Here is a 17,531-nt window from a genome sequence, read left to right as displayed (position 1 = left end):
ATGTGAATTAGCTATATACTTAACAAATGTATCACTCGTAGCCAACATGGCCAACTGAAGGAGGAAACCCCACCTTTTTCAGCGTATGTAAGTACCTTGTTCTCCTGTAGTGGATTAAGGACTCTTATTCTTCTTTTCGGTTTTCAGCAATAAAAAGGAGACACCACGTGGAAACAGCAGTGGAACAGACATCATGCTGGGTTCTTTGGTTCTGGTTTGGATTTGTATCTTCCTCGTTTTCCTCTTCATCAGGATTCAAAGGCCCAAGAACTTTCCTCCTGGACCCAGACCCATACCCATATTCGGGAACCTGTTACAGCTTAACATCTTAAATCCTCTGAAAGACTTTAAGAGGGTACAGTGGCATGTTCTCTTTCTGCTGACCTTCATCAAAATAAAATGTATTAATTAATCATGCAAGTTTCTATCTCTTACCTTAAGCAGTTTGTTTTATTATTTGTAAATATGAGACCATGAAGTAGGAAATTCTATTAAAAATACATACATATGTACATACATTCATACAGATGATGCTTTTTTGGAATTGATGCTTTATTTCATGAATTACAGCAGACTTGTTCCTCCTTTGTTGTATTGTATTTGTTCAGTTGGCTCGGCGCTATGGGAATGTTTACAGCCTGTATATTGGCAGAATACCAGCAGTGGTTCTTAATGGTTTTAAGCCCATAAGGGAGGCTTTGGTGACCAATGCTGCAGACTTTTCTGGACGCCCACAGAACCTCATGGTCAACAGCGTATCACAGAGAAATGGTAAAATCTGAGACAAATGATAACAGTTGTCCCACTGATCAGATTCAGATCAAACTGCTATTCCTGTACTGCTATACAGTCCATCTTTAATCAGTATTTTTCTTATTTAATTATAAAATTAACAAATTGCATGTACAAATAAAAGAAATATAGTTCCTCATAAAAGTAACATGTCGCAGGATTCGTATTTGCTGACTATGGCCCTTCATGGAAGGAGCACCGTCGCTTTGCTCTCATGACCCTGAGGAACTTTGGCCTGGGGAAGCAGTCTATGGAGAAGAGGATTCTGGGAGAGGCTGAACACATTGTTGCACGCTTGGAGAAGTGTACAGGTATTATAATCCTGCTCCTGAATAATTTTTTACTCGCTGACTCGTAAGTGAAATCAAAAAAGTGTTAAAATATTTCTTATTTATTGATCACAGCTGCTTAATAATGTCATGAAAGCACATTTAACACAAATGTGCATATATGTAGGCTCATATATGAATCCTAAGACTTTGTTCCATGATGCTGCATCAAATATCATCTACCTGGTATTATTCAGCACGCGCTTCGACTATGAGGATGAAACTCTCAAAGAGTTTGTTCGATGCTTCACTGAAAATGCAAAGATTGTTAATGGACCCTGGTCAATGGTGAGTCAGTGTAATGGCCGAAACAACGTTTGCATTAAGGCGTTTGGAACTGTGGTCCTGGGATGACCGCTTCTCTGTCCCCTTAGATCTATGATACACTTCCTGTGGTCAGAGCCCTTCCTCTTCCCTTTAAGAAGGCCTTTCAAAATTACAGGACAGTTAAACAAATGGTGACAGACATGATAAACAAGCACAACACAACAAGACTATTAGGGGAGCAAAGAGACTTTGTCGACTGCTACCTAGACCAGCTTAATAAAGTAAGTGACTGACTGAAGAAAACTTTCTTTTTCCATATCATTTTTCTAAGTTTCCATGTAGATAAATAGTAGATAATCTTCTAAGTCATACTATCAGAGGGATGATGTCTTGTTTTTAATAGGAAGAAGAGGGTCGATGCTCTTTTGATGAGGAGCATCTTGTGGGGATGGTCATAGACCTGCATGGTGCTGGGACAGACACCACCTCCAACACCCTGCTAACAGCATTCCTCTACCTCATGACTCATCCAGACATTCAAGGTCTGAACTCTATAGTACCCAATGCACTCCATTAAACAGCTAATATTATTTGTATAGTATACTTAATGGCCTGTGTTTCTAGATTCAACAGAGGCAGTAGTAGCTCCATATGCCTTCTGTTGTATGTTTCTAGAACGGTGTTGATTATATTCAGTTCAATTCAACTTTACGTTACACAGTTATACAAATAAACAGTGTAATGATTATCTGGTATCATTGGCTTAGTAGTGGACACACAAACCTAAGCTCTCTTGGTTCATATACACTGATATATACACTACTGTTTCACTGATGCTGCTTGGTGGGCAGTAGTTCTCCACCTAGTTAATATTTGATTTGTACTGACCCTATAACCAAAACCAGACAAGTGATTAACAGTGTAGAGAGTGGCTGACAATATGTGCTTGGAAACACAATTTTACACATAAACTGTGAATATAAAATTGTTGTGCTTAATCAAAATAACTGTTAGAAACACACACCTACAAAGTTAAATTTTCAATAGTGAATTTTATAGCACTAGTCACTAACATCTCCAGTTGACTAGCAAGCAGTAATCCAGGCTGATGATAAAGATATGGATTTTAATTTAGTAATTTAGTCATTTTAATAAATATATATATATATATATATATATATATATATATATATATATATATATATATATATATATAAAGTGTTTAATTCCAACAGTATTACAATAGTGCTTGCAGTGAGTAACTGTATAAATACAATATAATAAAGATTATATTACTATTTAAATAAATAAGGGCCTACAGTTCCTGTACTATAACAGTGTGAATTGTACTGAAACTCTGTATTAGTGAAGCATTCCAAGGCATCTAGTTTGCAATATGTGTTTCTTGTAATGGAAGACATGTCAAATTAAATGGTAGTGGAGAGAATGTACCAGAATAATGTCCTCTGGCTTGTGTTTTTAGAGAAATGCCAGCAGGAGATCGATGAGGTTCTGAAGGGAAAAGCTCAGGCGTCTTTTGAGGACAGACACAACATGCCATACACACAGGCTGTGATTCATGAGTCTCAGCGCATCGCAGACACCGTCCCTCTGAGTGTGTTCCACTGTACCACGAGAGATACTCAACTCATGGGCTACAGCATCCCAAAGGTGAGAATGAGTTACTTTCCATCCTTTTACTTATTTGTGTCACATGCTTATTTCTTTCTTTGCTTGTTTTTCTCCATGTTCCAGGGCACTCTCATCATCCCCAATCTCTCCTCAATACTGAGTGAGGAAGGCCAGTGGAAGTTTCCACATGAGTTCAACCCAGCCAACTTCCTGAATGAGCAGGGACAGTTTGAGAAACCTGAGGCCTTTTTACCCTTTTCTGCTGGTGAGAGTTTTGGACAGTGTACTTCTATACTGCAGGAAACATAATAAATTGTATTTCAGTTTGTTTGCCCTGATTTATTGTGTGTGTGTTTGTGTGTGTAGGGCCTCGGATGTGTCTTGGTGAGGGCCTTGCTCGCATGGAGCTGTTCCTCATCTTGGTCACCCTGCTGCGCCGGTTCCAGTTTGTCTGGCCTGAAGATGCAGGAGAACCAGACTTCACTCCTGTATATGGAATCACAGTCACACCCAAGCCATACAGGATGGGGGTCAGGCTGAGACAGATACCTGGAGAAATGTAGAAATGATTAAACTTTCTTTTTTTGCCTGCATAGGATTTCATCAGGTTAAAAATAAATCATAATCACTTCAAATTTGCTTTTATGGACTTCTGAGTTTTATCAAATGAAACTTCTCTTGTCTGACATGAAAACTTAAGCCCCAGCCATAGTAGATAAGCATACATATAAACACAGAAAACACACTTTTTCAATCAGGTCCAGACACCAGCTGTAAAATCTGATAATGTTCATGTTATGTAGTCCATCAGCCACCTGTTTCAGTGGTAATAGTGATATTATTATTGTCTGTATATCTAATACATTTCTAATGGAATTTTATCTGCAGTCAAATCAATTTATTTATTCAGCTTCCAGCTGGTGAGGGATATGCAAGAGACAGTGATTCTATTTTAGCATTTTATAATTGAATGAATTATACACATACACAAACAAAACAAACATGCAACCTTGCTACTGACTCCCACTGCTGCCAGGTGACAGCTGAAAACAAAAACAATAACAGCCAACACTGCACTAACTGGCATAGGTCTTCACAACCTCAAACAAACGGCCACAGCAGGTAAGTGTAAGCAAGGTCCTCCTCTCGATGCCTCAGTTTCTCATACAGCTTGTTCTCTATTCTCTCTGAGTTCTGATGTCTGCTGAGTCTGTGGGGGAAATGCAGTTCTTGGAGCAGAGCTAGCTGTTGTTCAGATCCCAAACTACCTGCAGCCAGGCTTCTCTTGGATAACTTAATCACTGACTTGTCAACAATGGGAAAGTGGCACATTCCTCAAGGGAAACAAACATTTGCCTAAGTGAGGCACAGTACTTGTTAGTGCAAATACCTTGTATTTCCACTCACAAACTCATTTTTAAGGTAGAACGCTCTAAAGGTGAGCTTTAATCAACACCACCCATGCATGGGGATGGTTTGGCTCGTCACTGAATAGTGGCTTTCCATCCCATTGGTGCCTTGTGGTTCACTGGGAGCAGCTCTCTGTGATGGTGGAAATGGCAGTCCCAGTGGCCCCTTTGATACAGCAGTAGAAGTACAGCTTGCATGCCTCATCCAGGCAGCCAATGGAGAAGACTGGTTCTCTGTTATAATGTGCTCCGTGAACAATCACTGCACCGTGGTTCCCTCCTTTCATCAGTTGCACCTGTTTTCAATCATGGAATCATTTACTAACACTATTAACCTGTGCCTTCGTTCTGGGTAAGGCCTCCCTCTTGCTACAGTAGGTTATATACATGTGTTCTGATCCTGTCTATGTATACTTGCTTTACAGTCTTCCCTTTGAATTGTTTGCTATGGATTTATTCATTAACCGATATGTATGCACACACATGCACCCAGCCTCACTGATGGGCTATACTTTTAACTATCCCATTATTCCAGTATTGTAGCTGAGAAATAAAATCACTATCCATATTGACCATCACAATGACAGTCCGTCAACAGGGTTCGGAAGACAGTTTATTGGGGGGACTCGCACAAAAGATGGGTAGTGAAAATGCTTGCTACTGCTTTGAATGCATATCTTGATCTTCATCTTCTTTATCAAAATCCCAAGGCGCAAGAACTTTCAGCTGAACACAGTTAGTCCTACAAAAGGAAGTAATATCACTGCTTTAATTTTTGAAGCATTTGCCTTATCTTAAAAAGTTGTTTTATGTTTCATTATGTTTTCACTTAAACTTGAGTTGACAGCACTGTTTGGCTCAAGGATGCTTCTAGTAGTTGCATTTAGCAAACAAACCACCTAAAAGAGTTTTCTTTATACTTAGACTCTGGTGGAAGCAAAAATGGAATACTCTTCCACTCTTTGGTCTGTGCCTCATTATTTTAGCCGTATATCTGAGTAATAAAAAAATTATCTTCTCCTGCGCTCCTTGTGTGTACTCTGCGCACTCTGCTGACTTGGTGATGTGACTGCAGATATAAAAGTTTTATCATCACATCGGCTTACTAGCAACAGGGTTTATTAGGGGGACTCATATCAAAAGTGAGCTTTCCCCTGGGCCCTGACGCCACCATTATTCAACAACCTCTTTCATATGTAAATAGTTAATCCTTTGAAAGACTCTGAATGCAATACAGACATAATATGTGTTTTTGTTATTGATGCAATTTTAATAACCTTGACCTTACTTTACATGGTTCAAGTTGTGGTTTATTGTTTGTAAAAAGTTTAATACCAAACAGCTAATATAAGCAACACATGATCAAGCATGATGAAACAGTTAACACAACCCCCACCAAAGACTTCTTTTGCAAATAGCTGTTGCTTTTACTGGGTCAGGGAAAGGTTTTGTTGTTTGGTTACCTTAATTTTCAATTTTTCACATGTTTGCATAATATTTTTGTACAGTGTGACTTCCAAATATCAGATGAACCATTTTATCTAACCCTTTGTAATTTGATTTTATGTCTGGAATAACTGCTGATATTTCAAATAGGAACATGGGCATATCTGTAGAGCCAGATATTATTTAAAACTAAATGCTGGAAGATTTATGCAACAAAAGGTCACAGTGATATATTTCCAGCAAACGCTAGTGTTGTCCAAATTCATAAACTGTTCTGAAGCGGTCTCACTTCCTTATGTGTCTGTAATGTTTCCCTTGTCATGGACTTGACCTCTAGTGGAGATTATATAAAGTGCACCCAAAATTCCCTTTTGTCTGCATTTTGTTGCTATATGGGTGGCAACCATAAGATCGTTTGCTAGGTCATTAAATGCTAATGGTTAGAAGTAACATTAGCTGCAGGCTATATCAATGTCCATGAAGAAACATCAGCCAAATCGCAATTTTGGCAAATCTAATTAGTATTATCAGTAATAATAATAATAATAATAATGTAATATTGCACCTACCCACTAATCTCCTAGCATGCAGAAAATGTGATGGTTACCACTGATCAGGGTTAATGACAAAAAGATCAGCTGGATGATGATCGCAACACTCTAACCACCAGTCTGTAATCCTTATCGTTTTGTAGGTAGTGTGAACACAACATCTTTTTGTTAAATTAAGCAGGCAAACAGCAAAAGAGTAGTCTAGACAGGTTAACTTGACTGATCCAATCAGATTGGGCCCTACTTAAAAAGATTTCCCACCCAGGGAACCCCAGTATTTTGTGAAGTATTTTGGGGTTAATTAGATTTCTTCAACTAAAATAAACAAATAAATGAAAACAATGCTTTTAAAAATTAAATATAATACAAATTAAATTCTAAGATGGCCTCACTTTTGCAAGGGAGCTAAGAGACCTGTGTCCAGAAAGGCAAACAAAAACATGAAAAGGTTCCTGTCTTTTGATTTGACACACTACGTTTCACTACAAGAAATACATAATGTAAACTATGCATTGGAATATTTCATTATTACAGAGGTTCTGGATGGAAACGTTCAGGCATCTTTTGAAGACAGACACAACATGCTGTTCACGAGTCACGCTTCATGACTCTCAGTACATCTGAAGCCTTCTTAAATCTTCTGCTGGTGAGAGTTCTGGAAGTGTAAATGTACATAGCAGTAATAATTATAACCTGCTTGTTGCATTTAACCTTTCATTTTTTGCAGCCATTATACTGACACCTAGTGACCTGGTGTATCAGAGATCCTACTAAATTCATTTTAAACAAAGCTGCCTCTATGTGGTGGATTCTCTCTGTGGAGCATAACCCGGATCATTCTGGGATTACAAATCAATCTGATTTTTGATGTGCCCCTTGCAGAGTGGAGGGTGGGGAATGTTCACTGGTGCTTCAGTAGTGCTAGGCCTTGACACGTGTCCCACACGAAATCTGTCTATGCTGAAACCTCTGTATGTCCTTGAGGTTAAACTGCAAAACACAGATTTCCTTTTAGATTATATGCATGAACTGTCATGCCGGTGTTTGGTAAAGGACACTAAACTCACACTACACTGGACTCCTAAATGCTCTCAAGCCCTTCACGTCAATGATTCATCCATATCATCATCATCATCATCATCATCCATTTAGGTAGACTATACACATAGCCGCACTTTCCTCCACTGGCGCAAAAATAACTTGGTGGGAGGATTATGCAAAAGCTGGAAACCAGTGGTAGAAACCAGGCAGAAAGCAACTAAATTCAAAGATCATGTCATATGCACTTGTCTAGCAGGAACCATGGTGCAGTGACAATGAACTGGCAATGCACCCTACACAGAGATTGGGGAGTGCAAGAAAGAAAAAAAAAAGCAGAAAAAATTAAACACATAGAGATATTTATGTAGTTATTAGATTTATTTGACTAAAATAAACAAATAAATGAAAACAATGCTTTTAAAAATTCCTTATAATACAAATTAAAATCTAAGATTGCCTCACCTTTGCAAGGGAAACAGAGAGCCTGTGTTCAGAAAGGTAAATATAAACGCGAAAAGTTTCTTGAGATATTCATGTGTTTATATACAACTGCATGCGAAAGTTTGGGCACCCTTGATCAAATGCTACTTCCCCCCCCCCCCTTTTTTTGAGAAATAGTGCACAAAGTCTCAGTAGCTATTCAAGCATAAAATAACTTTCAGCAAATGTTAAACACAGAGTTACACTCTTTTACAACATAAAAAATGAATCCAAATCCTCGATGTGGCCTGTGCAACAGTTTGAACACCTTACAGATGTAACGGCGTAACAATGCGAGAGGCAGGATGCTAGTGCACGGAGGAGCTTAATAATTAAAATAAACAGAACAACACAGGGAACAAACGAAATGGGAAAGATGAAACTAATAGATACAAACGAAAGCCATAGCAAACGATCAAGAGACGCAACAAAGCAGGAAAAGACCCAAAATAATGGGTAACTATTCGTACTAAACACAGGGTTTAAATATACAAACTAACAAGGGATAACAAGACACAAACTGAAACCAAAACAAGGAGGCACATGTACCAAAGATAAGGAAGAAAACAAAAGGGAAGGCGTCGCCATGGGAACCATGACACCAGGGAGGAAGCGATCATGACAACAGAATTATTAGTAACCCTTTGGCAGAGGCAAATGCATATTTTTTGTAAATGCTTTTTGTAAGCAGCTAAAAGTCTTTCAGTTCTTGCATTTGGAACTTTTTCCCACGCTTCTTTTCAGAAGGCCTCTAGTTCCGGGATCTTCTTGGGCCATCTTGTATACTGTCGTGGTAATCTCTAATAAAGAGTCAGAGTCATCCTTACGTGTTCAAAGAAGATTTATTTAGCAGAAGAGAAGAGGTGAAAGCATCGGGAAAGTGATGAAAGCACACTCTGTCTGTTGTGAGTAAGGCGCCCATTAAAAGATACAGAAAAGCCTTGATCTAACTGGTTTAGTCTTATCTACTGGCATGTAGCTTCAATACCAATAACACTTTTGTTCTGTATCAAGGAGAAACACCTGCAGACAGCTTCAGGGTCTGATTTTAAATTCTGCAAAAGGTTTCTACTTACTGGCACAATTAAACACAATACACAAACTAAGACAGTACGCGTTAAAGTCAATCTCAACATATTTGACTCATTATATATGAATTTCTTCCACATTTCCCCCCTTTTATCGTTTTAAGATAACAAACATCTAACAGAAAAAAAGAGTACAGAAATTCACATCAATAATAAGAATTCAGTCTGATTCAACTTATCATGTCATAAACTATACACTGAAGAAGGCTATGGCTGTTTGTGTGAGGGAAAGGGCCTCTGTGTGACGGCAAGCTGGAAGGACTGAAATACACTGCATTTACACATTTCTAAACAGAATTTGTCCATTTTACAGAGTAATTGGGAGTTTTTTCATCAGGGATATCAGCAAAGGGTGGATTGTAGTCTTCCGTTGGATGGGGTGGACAGTCTGGAATGTCCTCTGGACTGATCTTGACTAGTTGATAACTATCTCCTACCATACCTTTTATTGACCTGGTCATGCACTGCCTAATCAGCAAAAAGATGCAGGGTTAATACAGTAGGAGCAATGTGACAACCACCACTACAGGCAATAGCATGGTGACTAGCCAAGACCCCCATTTCCTGATGATGCTGCCAAGCCAGGCAAAGCCTGTTTCTCCAGTGTCTCTGGGTGTTTGAATCTTCTGTATCATATGCTCGATAATTTAAATGAGGTCATTGTGATTGTCTGGAATAAAGAAACAACACAAAGTCTCAAAAAGTTTGCAAACACCGCCCTTCTTCTTAGCAAGGAGAATGTCTAATGCAAGCCTGTGTTGTATTACTGCGGTGCGCATAGCACTCAATTTGTCATTCAGCAGTTTTAGGGCTGATTCTGTCTCATTTGCTAGGGCTAATATCTGCCATGCTAGTCCATTCATTTTCTCAAACGGGGCAAGGACCACCCTGTTACAGCCCATGGCCTTGTCCAAGGATCCCAAAGATGGCAACCCTGATACTATTCAGGCATTTCAGTCGTAAGAGACCTCTTAGATTTGTGTGTAGTACCAACCCCCTAGGGTGTGTTTTCAGTAAATAGGCAGTAAGACGGTACAATAACAACTGGACAACTGCATCCATACCAGGTTTTAGGTAGTTCTAATTAAGCATGTCCTCCACATGCCCACATAAATCTGCTAGTTGGAATGAGTGAGATGTTGCAGATGACCTGAATGGTAGCATTGTTGACCTTGGCCCTACACTTGCTCGTAGTACCATTCAGCAATAATGATGTTGTACACTTTGAAACCTCCACCTGAGTCCCTTGAGGGTTGCTGGAGCATAGGCAAGTCTCCCCATGTCTCCAGGGGATCTCAAATCTGCTGTGGTTATTTTGATATAACTCACCTTTTGTTGTGACATCTACTGGATCACTAATAGTCTGATTATTATCTGATGGCCAAAGGTGATGAGATTCATCATTGACTCAGGTACCAAATGGTTAGATGCCAGAGTGACATTCTGCACTAATTTGTATGTGAGGGGTACCATGCTCCATCTTTGTGACAGAGCCTGACATACCCAGCAATCACCAGTAAATGGTGATGCTTCCTTCTCCAGTACTGCCAAAGCGCAGGCCATATTGCCATGACATTGTGATATAGCATGCCTTGGCTGCTTTGGGTGTGTTCTGGGACTATAACTGATAATGCTTCAACCCTTATTTCATCTTCATTTTCATTTTCATTTTCATGTTGCTGAGGTTCATCCTTATCAGTCAATGCCTCATGATCTGGGGAGGACTCTGGGGTCACTATCAATGTCACCTCCAAGCAATAATCTCTGCCAGTTCATTCAACACAGCACCAATATATAGGTCATCCTCGGATTTGTCCACTTTACCTGGATGGTATTTCCATCTTTCTCACTGACCTGCACCTCACTATACCCATATGTTATGTCTCTTGTGACCTGACTCCAATCGTGGCAAGGGTGACTACACATATACTTGTTGTAACCTATATACCCATAAACCTTAGCACTTACCTTGATAACCTTGCAGATGAACAGTCCTGTTTCTCCCTCTTTTAATACAACTATTTTTTTATCGGGGTTTCACAGGTCACCTACTGTATTTTGAGGTGTGTAAAATCTGCTCATCACTCCCTTTTGGCTCATAAGGTACACTAACAAGGCAAGCAGAATTATCAGCTGTTGTGGGGATACCATAGTTATTTGTTGTAATACTTATCAATGGAAATGTGTCTGGACACTAGGTCTTATTTCACAAAAGGCCAGATCTTAAGTGTGAACCATTTAGGGTAGAACCTTGCCCTTGTTGATGTTTGTTGGTGCTCAGAGTGCGGGTATACCCAATCTGCACTCTTCCCACCTCACCAGGGCTTAGTGGTACCCGAGGCTAGTTGTTAACAGGTCTACCTTATCTATTGGTCTGGCTGACTTGGTTCTTCTGATTCAGGTTGTTCAGCTGGTTCAGGGACTCTCCTGCAGTGACTGGTGTGGACCCACATGGTTCTTCCCGCTGTCTTCACTGCTGTGTGTGTTGTAAGCAGTACTTGAAATGGTCCAGTCCACCTAGGCTTGTTCCACCTTGTTCTTCGGAAAGCTTTGATTACCACCCAGTCCCTGAGTTTCAGGTCGTGTAGTGGTCCTGTTGCTGGAGCTGGTAGGGTTGCGCAATAGTTCAGCATAGCATCATCACATGTGGGTAGGTCAGATATGCAAGGTTTCGCAGGTCCTATTCCAGTGTTGGGTGGTCATCTGAACAACATTTCAAATGGGCTTAGCCTGTGTTTTGGTCTAATGTGTAGTCTCTTTTGCATGAGTACCATGGGGAGGACCTTAGTCCATCCTAGCCGTGTTTCATTTTATTCTTTAAGGTGCCATTTTTCCTCTCTATTGCTCCTGCACTAGCTGGGTGGTAAGCACAATGCTGTTTTAAAACTATTCACAGAAATTTTCCCCCCAATGCTTCACTTACAAAAGGTGTATCATTGTCACTAGATATCTTTCTAGGTATACCCCATCTTGGAATTATATCTCTCAAAAGCGCTTTTGCAACAGAATCAGAGTCTTTCTTTGCCATTGGGAAAACCTCAATCCATTTGGAGAACACATTGACTATTACCAGACAATAGTTATTTCCCTCCCATAATGTAAATCCACTATGCAATTGCTGTGGTAGTATAATTTACATGTGTGTCCAAAATACTCGTTCAAAAGCTTTGTGCTTCAGTTTGTTCAGCTGACTGGTCGATGAGATGTTGGTTAGAAAAGTGACAGCTGGCAGTCTGCCAAGATGGTGAGAAGGTAGTTAGTGGGACTCAGGTCTGAGGTGGACTGTGTGGAAAGCAGTGGAACTGACATCATGCTGGTTTCTTTGGTTCTTTTTTGGATTTGTATCTTGCTCTTCGTCTTCATCAGAATCCAGAGGCCCAAGAACTTCCCTCCTGGACCACGACCGCTACCTATATTTAGGAACCTGTTTCACCTGATTACCTCCAATCCTTTGAAAGGTACATTTCCTCTTAAAGATGAGCTTGATTGTAACAAAATATATTTATCACTCACAAAATTGTTACCATTACTTCAAATTGTTTGTTTCTGCCTTATTGTTTATAAAACATTCATACCATATAGTTAAAGCAGAAATTGTGTCTTAATGAGTGGTGTGGTCAAAGTGTATTAATCTAAACCATGACAAGACAGATTTTTTATACACTAAAACCGAATGTAGCCACAAACCATGGCTCCCACTTTTGCAAATAGCTATTTTTTGGGTCAAAGAATATTTGTGTGTGTGTTTGTGTGTGTGTGTGTGTGTGTGTGTGTGTGTGTGTGTGTGTGTGTGTATGATATATACAGAGGAATTGCACAAATCCACAGCATGGCAGTTCATATATGGAAATATGATGACTCTTTAAGCACGAAAAGGCAACATTTTGTCTGAACAGGGTTTTTTTTCTACTTCTTGCAATGTATGTTTTTAGTTGACTCAGCGCTATGGGAATGTTTACAGCCTGTATATTGGAGGAAGACTGGCAGTGGTTCTTAATGGTTTGAAGGCTGTAAAGGAGGCTTTGGTAACCAATGCTGTGGACTTTTCTGGACGCCCAGAGAACTCCTTAACCAACCATTTATCGAAAGGCAAAGGTGAAGTCTATTTTTGTTCTTGTATTGATTAAATGGATTAAGCTTTGGTACAAATAAATAACTTTAAGGCAGTTACTGATATAAGATTATATGTGACAGGAGTCATATTTGCTGACTATGGCCCTTCATGGAAGGAGCACCGTTGCTTTGCCCTCATGACCCTGAGGAACTTTGGCCTGGGGAAGCAGTCTATGGAGAAGAGGATTCTGGGAGAGGCTGAACACATTGTTGCACGCTTGGAGAAATGTTCTGGTATTGTAGCCATGTAGCCATGTAGCCAAGTGACGGTGTTACAAGGTGTTCTTAGCTGCTGACAGTTGCTCAGTAATGCTACAAAAGCACATTTGTGAATGTGTTGTGTATACACAGGAGGCTCCATGAATGCTAAGACTTTGTTCCATGATGCTGCATCAAATATTATCTACTTGGTTTTATTTGGCACTCGTCTTGACTATGAGGACAAAACCCATAAAGACTTTATTCGATGTGTCACTGAAAACTCAAAGATTAGCAATGGACCTTGGGGAATGGTAAGTCACTGCATCAGCAGTTTGCACTAGTACTTTTGAAAACAGTAGCAGTAACACTGTAGTAACATAACAGTGCTGTGATGAATCATTTTCTTGCAGATCTTGCAGATTTCTTACAGACACTTCCTCATTTCATTTTTATTGTTACTTCTCCCATATCAATTATTTCTTGCATCCAAATAGATACTATACATAATCATGTATAGTCTTATGATGTCTTGTTTAAATAGAAAGTAGGTGGTCGATCCTTCTTTGATGAGAAACAACTCATGAGGTATGTGGTAGACCTGCAGTTTGCTGGGATAGACACCACCTCCAACACTCTCCTAACAGCATTCCTCTACCTCATGACTCAACCAGGCATTCAAGGTTTGAACTCTATAGTACCCAATGCACTCTATTACAAACCTGTGATATTTGGATATCTTATAAATTTGGATAGGGTTTTTTTGATAGACATAATATAGGTAATAATGGCATCATATGCATTCTGCCTTGTTGAATATTGATTAATATTGATGAAAAGCGAGATATATTAAGGGCAAATCCAGAGTCAGCATCATTGTAACAGTCCAGGATTAAATTACCAACATGTAAAGTTCGGGAAGATATGATAAACTAAGTGAAACAAAAGTACACTATGTAAAACAAGGGCTAGGAGTTAAACAAGACACTGGGGCAGATCATGAGCGATGGAGAAAACAAAACTAAGGAACGGAACCACAGTAAGGAAGTACAGCAAAACAAAGACATGAGACAGGGAAACTATAGAGGCATGGACTCTAGGAAGGTGGACAATCATGACAACTCGATGCGGACTGCAGATTATATTTAGTCAAAAAGTACAGTTAAAAGAAACTTCTTTTAACTATCTTGCTAACCAAAGAGGAAAAAATGTAACTTCCTCAGATGGAGATAATGCAATCTAGTTGATAACAAAAACATGTACAAATTTCTCACAGTAGGCACTGGAGAGACCTGTCCTGTAGCCTAGATGGATTATGGAGGTAGTAGTATGTCATATAAACATTCTTGACATGTGTAATATGTCTTGATTCACCATGATATTACTGACGTGGTTGTTATGACTGACATGACTCTAAGAATATTGACCTAGTTTTTGATCTTTAGAGGCAAGTGTCTAAAATCTCAGTGTATCACTGGCTTAAATAACATGAAGTTCACCCATCAATAATTTAATGTAATCTCTGTAGTCTGTCACGGATATGTGAACTGAAGCTACTGAAGACAGATATTGCTGTGTGGTGTCTGCAGACATAGGGAATTAATTATACTACAAAGGAGAAGCATGTCCATTTATGACCTAGAAACATTAGAAACATTAATGGATTACAAGCAACTTTGTAGGAGTATAGTCAGTAGTCCTCTTGTTTCCATAAAAGTTAAATATAATTTTGCAATTTATTTTCATTAGATGTTGAAGTAAATATGTGTTGTTATATGTTGCAGAGGATTGTGCATCATTAAGTGTTATCATCCTGTAGTCAAATGACTATCATTTTAAAATACCACAGTGCACTTGGCTTTAACATGTGAATGCCCAGTAATGCAGTCAGTGCAGGAAGAGAGAGCAGCAACTAGAGGGATATCTTCTTTATTTCAGTTGTGAAGTCAACTGCAGCTTTCCAAAGCTCCAAAATTAGTTTCACTTTATAAGTTGTCAGTTAATAGTAGCTAGGACAAGTAGTTTCAATTAGATATTACTAGTGGAAATTCTGTGATTAAAGCTCTAAATTCACCATAAGACAAGCCCAACAGTGTAAAATAATCTTTCATTTCTTCCCAGAAATAAGCAGGCATTAAGAAAGGTGACCTTTGTAGTGGAGTACAACACAGAATGTCAAATATGTTATATCAAATATGTTAAATATGTTATCTGCTCATCAGCTCCACTGTATATTCCTCAATTCGCCATCAGCTTGACACCTTTTCATGAGTTTTCACGCCTATGCGTTCCATTTTGTAGTCGCTCCAGTACATAGTTTTAAATATAGGGAGAAAAAGAGCTGAAAATGAAACAAGAAATGCTACACAACGCAGGGAAACCATATATTAACAGAAAGGGCAAAGAGAAACCAGGGAAAAAACCCACCAAAACATGTAAATTGAATAACAGTATAAGTAACCCAAGAAGCTAGACACTAGCTGCTTTGTTACTGTAACTTCTTTGATACTGTAAAAAGCTACAACTTTTCATGTTGTTCTACTTCGATAAATACAGTTATGTCCGGCATGGAACAGGTGAGCAATGTACCACCTGCAATCTATAGGCAATTTTAACAACTTCACATACAGTGGTTATCGTTCCTCTGTTGTTGCTGTAAATGGGGTGTAAAACAATATTGTAACAATGTCTAGTCACATTGTTATCTTGCACAGAAGACATGAAATATGATATTTTTAAAAAATTGCAAAGCATAGGCGTGTAGTTTAGAATACGCATTAACAGCAGTAGTAACTGAACCCTCAATCCTGAGCACCCCTGTCATGCAGTCCTCCCTGTTCGAAAAATGCTCAATTCTGATAAAAGCTTGGAACTGATTTGGTCAGATGAAGCGTGTTGGCACACAAAGAAACTCACTGCAGTGCATGGGAATCCAGGTCCAGGGATCAGACCTCAAATTGACCTAAGATTAAAATGATGGTTTACATAGTTCAGTTTAAGCACAGTAATCATGCGATTAGTGTGTACATTAGTGTTACATGCTTTATAGCACCAAATGAAGCAAAGATGTTCCAAGGAAAACAGATAGCTTGGAAAACATCAGTTTCTTATATTCAGCAACCAGAGCAGAGACTGAATATTTGAAAGACAGCATTCATGTAGGTGTATCAGCTGACACATTCACTCACAGGTATGTCAGAATTATAAGCATTATATTGTTAATTTAACATTCCTATTAGTAACGATAGAAAATTCAGTAGAAATTAGTGAGCGTATATATAGCAAGTTGCCAGTTTATGTACACCTACCTTCTATGCTCACTGGCCATTTTATTAGATATTGATTGAGTGGAGTTTAGCTCCACCAATATCAACTCACTTTGCTAATGTACATTTACAGCATTTAGCTGAAGCTTTTATACAAAGCAACTTACAACTATGAATGAGTACAACTTGAGCAATTGAGGGTTAAGGGCCTTGCTCAGGGGCCCAACAGTGGCAACTTGGCAGTGGTGGGGTTTGACCCAGCAACCAGTACCATGCACACTATTTTGTTTGATGGACAGTGCAGCAATAATGCTTTGATTTTGAGGGGATTTTAAAAATGGCTTAGATTAAGTAAGCTACTTATGCATAAAACTGGCTAGTAAGTAAACTACAATAAATAAATTAATTAACATAACTTTGCAATCTCAAATGCATCTAATTCTGCTGGAATTAGTTCAAACTATGCTACCTCTTTGGGAAGAAAACAGCTTGTGATTTTTGGATGGAGGTTTCATTAGTAGGGAGGTAGAGTTTCACTGTAATGACATCACATGGCAGAGATTGGTTCAAAGAAATGTTAAACGTAAAGGATTTGAATTCAGAAACATGTTCAATGTGAATAAATCATGTAAGTGGAAGTAGTTGTATCTAATAAAATGGCTGCTGATCTGGTAATTAGGGAGATGATAAAACCAAGAAACCCTGCATTATGTCTGTTTGACCTCATGGAAATTCATGAAACTGCTCAGTTTGAGTATGTTAAAAGATGATTTACCTTTGGCATATCAGAACATACAGAGAACATCTTGGGCATGTAGATGAATCTTTTGTGGATTCAGTCACCACTCAAACACTAATATATATAAACATTTTCAAAGATACTTATTAATGATTTTACACTTTTAATCACTCACAGGTA

At 38.9% G+C, this 17,531-nt stretch overlaps 2 protein-coding genes across 2 annotated transcripts in view; both read left to right on the top strand.

The window, feature by feature from the left end:
• LOC113583359 (cytochrome P450 2C3-like) overlaps positions 1-3,659 on the top strand; it is a 4,180-nt gene extending 521 nt beyond the window's left edge. Inside the window, exons 2-10 of the mRNA XM_027019664.3 lie at positions 148-355; positions 609-771; positions 951-1,103; positions 1,249-1,409; positions 1,496-1,669; positions 1,792-1,930; positions 2,872-3,059; positions 3,144-3,285; positions 3,387-3,659. Of these exons, the coding sequence (XP_026875465.2) occupies positions 194-355; positions 609-771; positions 951-1,103; positions 1,249-1,409; positions 1,496-1,669; positions 1,792-1,930; positions 2,872-3,059; positions 3,144-3,285; positions 3,387-3,583 (1,479 nt within the window). The 5' untranslated portion in view covers positions 148-193 and the 3' untranslated portion in view covers positions 3,584-3,659. The remainder of the gene's footprint in view (positions 1-147; positions 356-608; positions 772-950; positions 1,104-1,248; positions 1,410-1,495; positions 1,670-1,791; positions 1,931-2,871; positions 3,060-3,143; positions 3,286-3,386) is intronic.
• An 8,579-nt stretch (positions 3,660-12,238) lies between these two features.
• Positions 12,239-14,941, top strand: LOC113583360 (cytochrome P450 2F1-like). The gene is made up of 6 exons (XM_081698639.1): positions 12,239-12,244; positions 12,968-13,130; positions 13,230-13,382; positions 13,500-13,660; positions 13,891-14,043; positions 14,936-14,941. The coding sequence occupies exons 1-6, from the start codon at positions 12,239-12,241 to the stop codon at positions 14,939-14,941; spliced, it is 642 nt and encodes a 213-aa protein (XP_081554765.1).
• Positions 14,942-17,531: the final 2,590 nt, after the last annotated feature.

The sequence above is a fragment of the Electrophorus electricus genome, chromosome 16 (assembly GCF_041902795.1).
Source record: "Electrophorus electricus isolate QZ-2024a chromosome 16, ASM4190279v1, whole genome shotgun sequence".
NCBI lineage: Eukaryota > Metazoa > Chordata > Actinopteri > Gymnotiformes > Gymnotidae > Electrophorus > Electrophorus electricus.
This window is presented reverse-complemented; position numbering and strand designations above follow the sequence as displayed.

Bases quoted from the DNA above. Each gene is read 5' to 3' on its own strand.
- LOC113583360 (XM_081698639.1), top strand. The intron at 13,131-13,229 runs GTGAAGTCTATT...TATATGTGACAG, and splicing joins CCATTTATCGAAAGGCAAAG to GAGTCATATTTGCTGACTAT. The intron at 13,383-13,499 runs GTATTGTAGCCA...GTGTATACACAG, and splicing joins ACGCTTGGAGAAATGTTCTG to GAGGCTCCATGAATGCTAAG.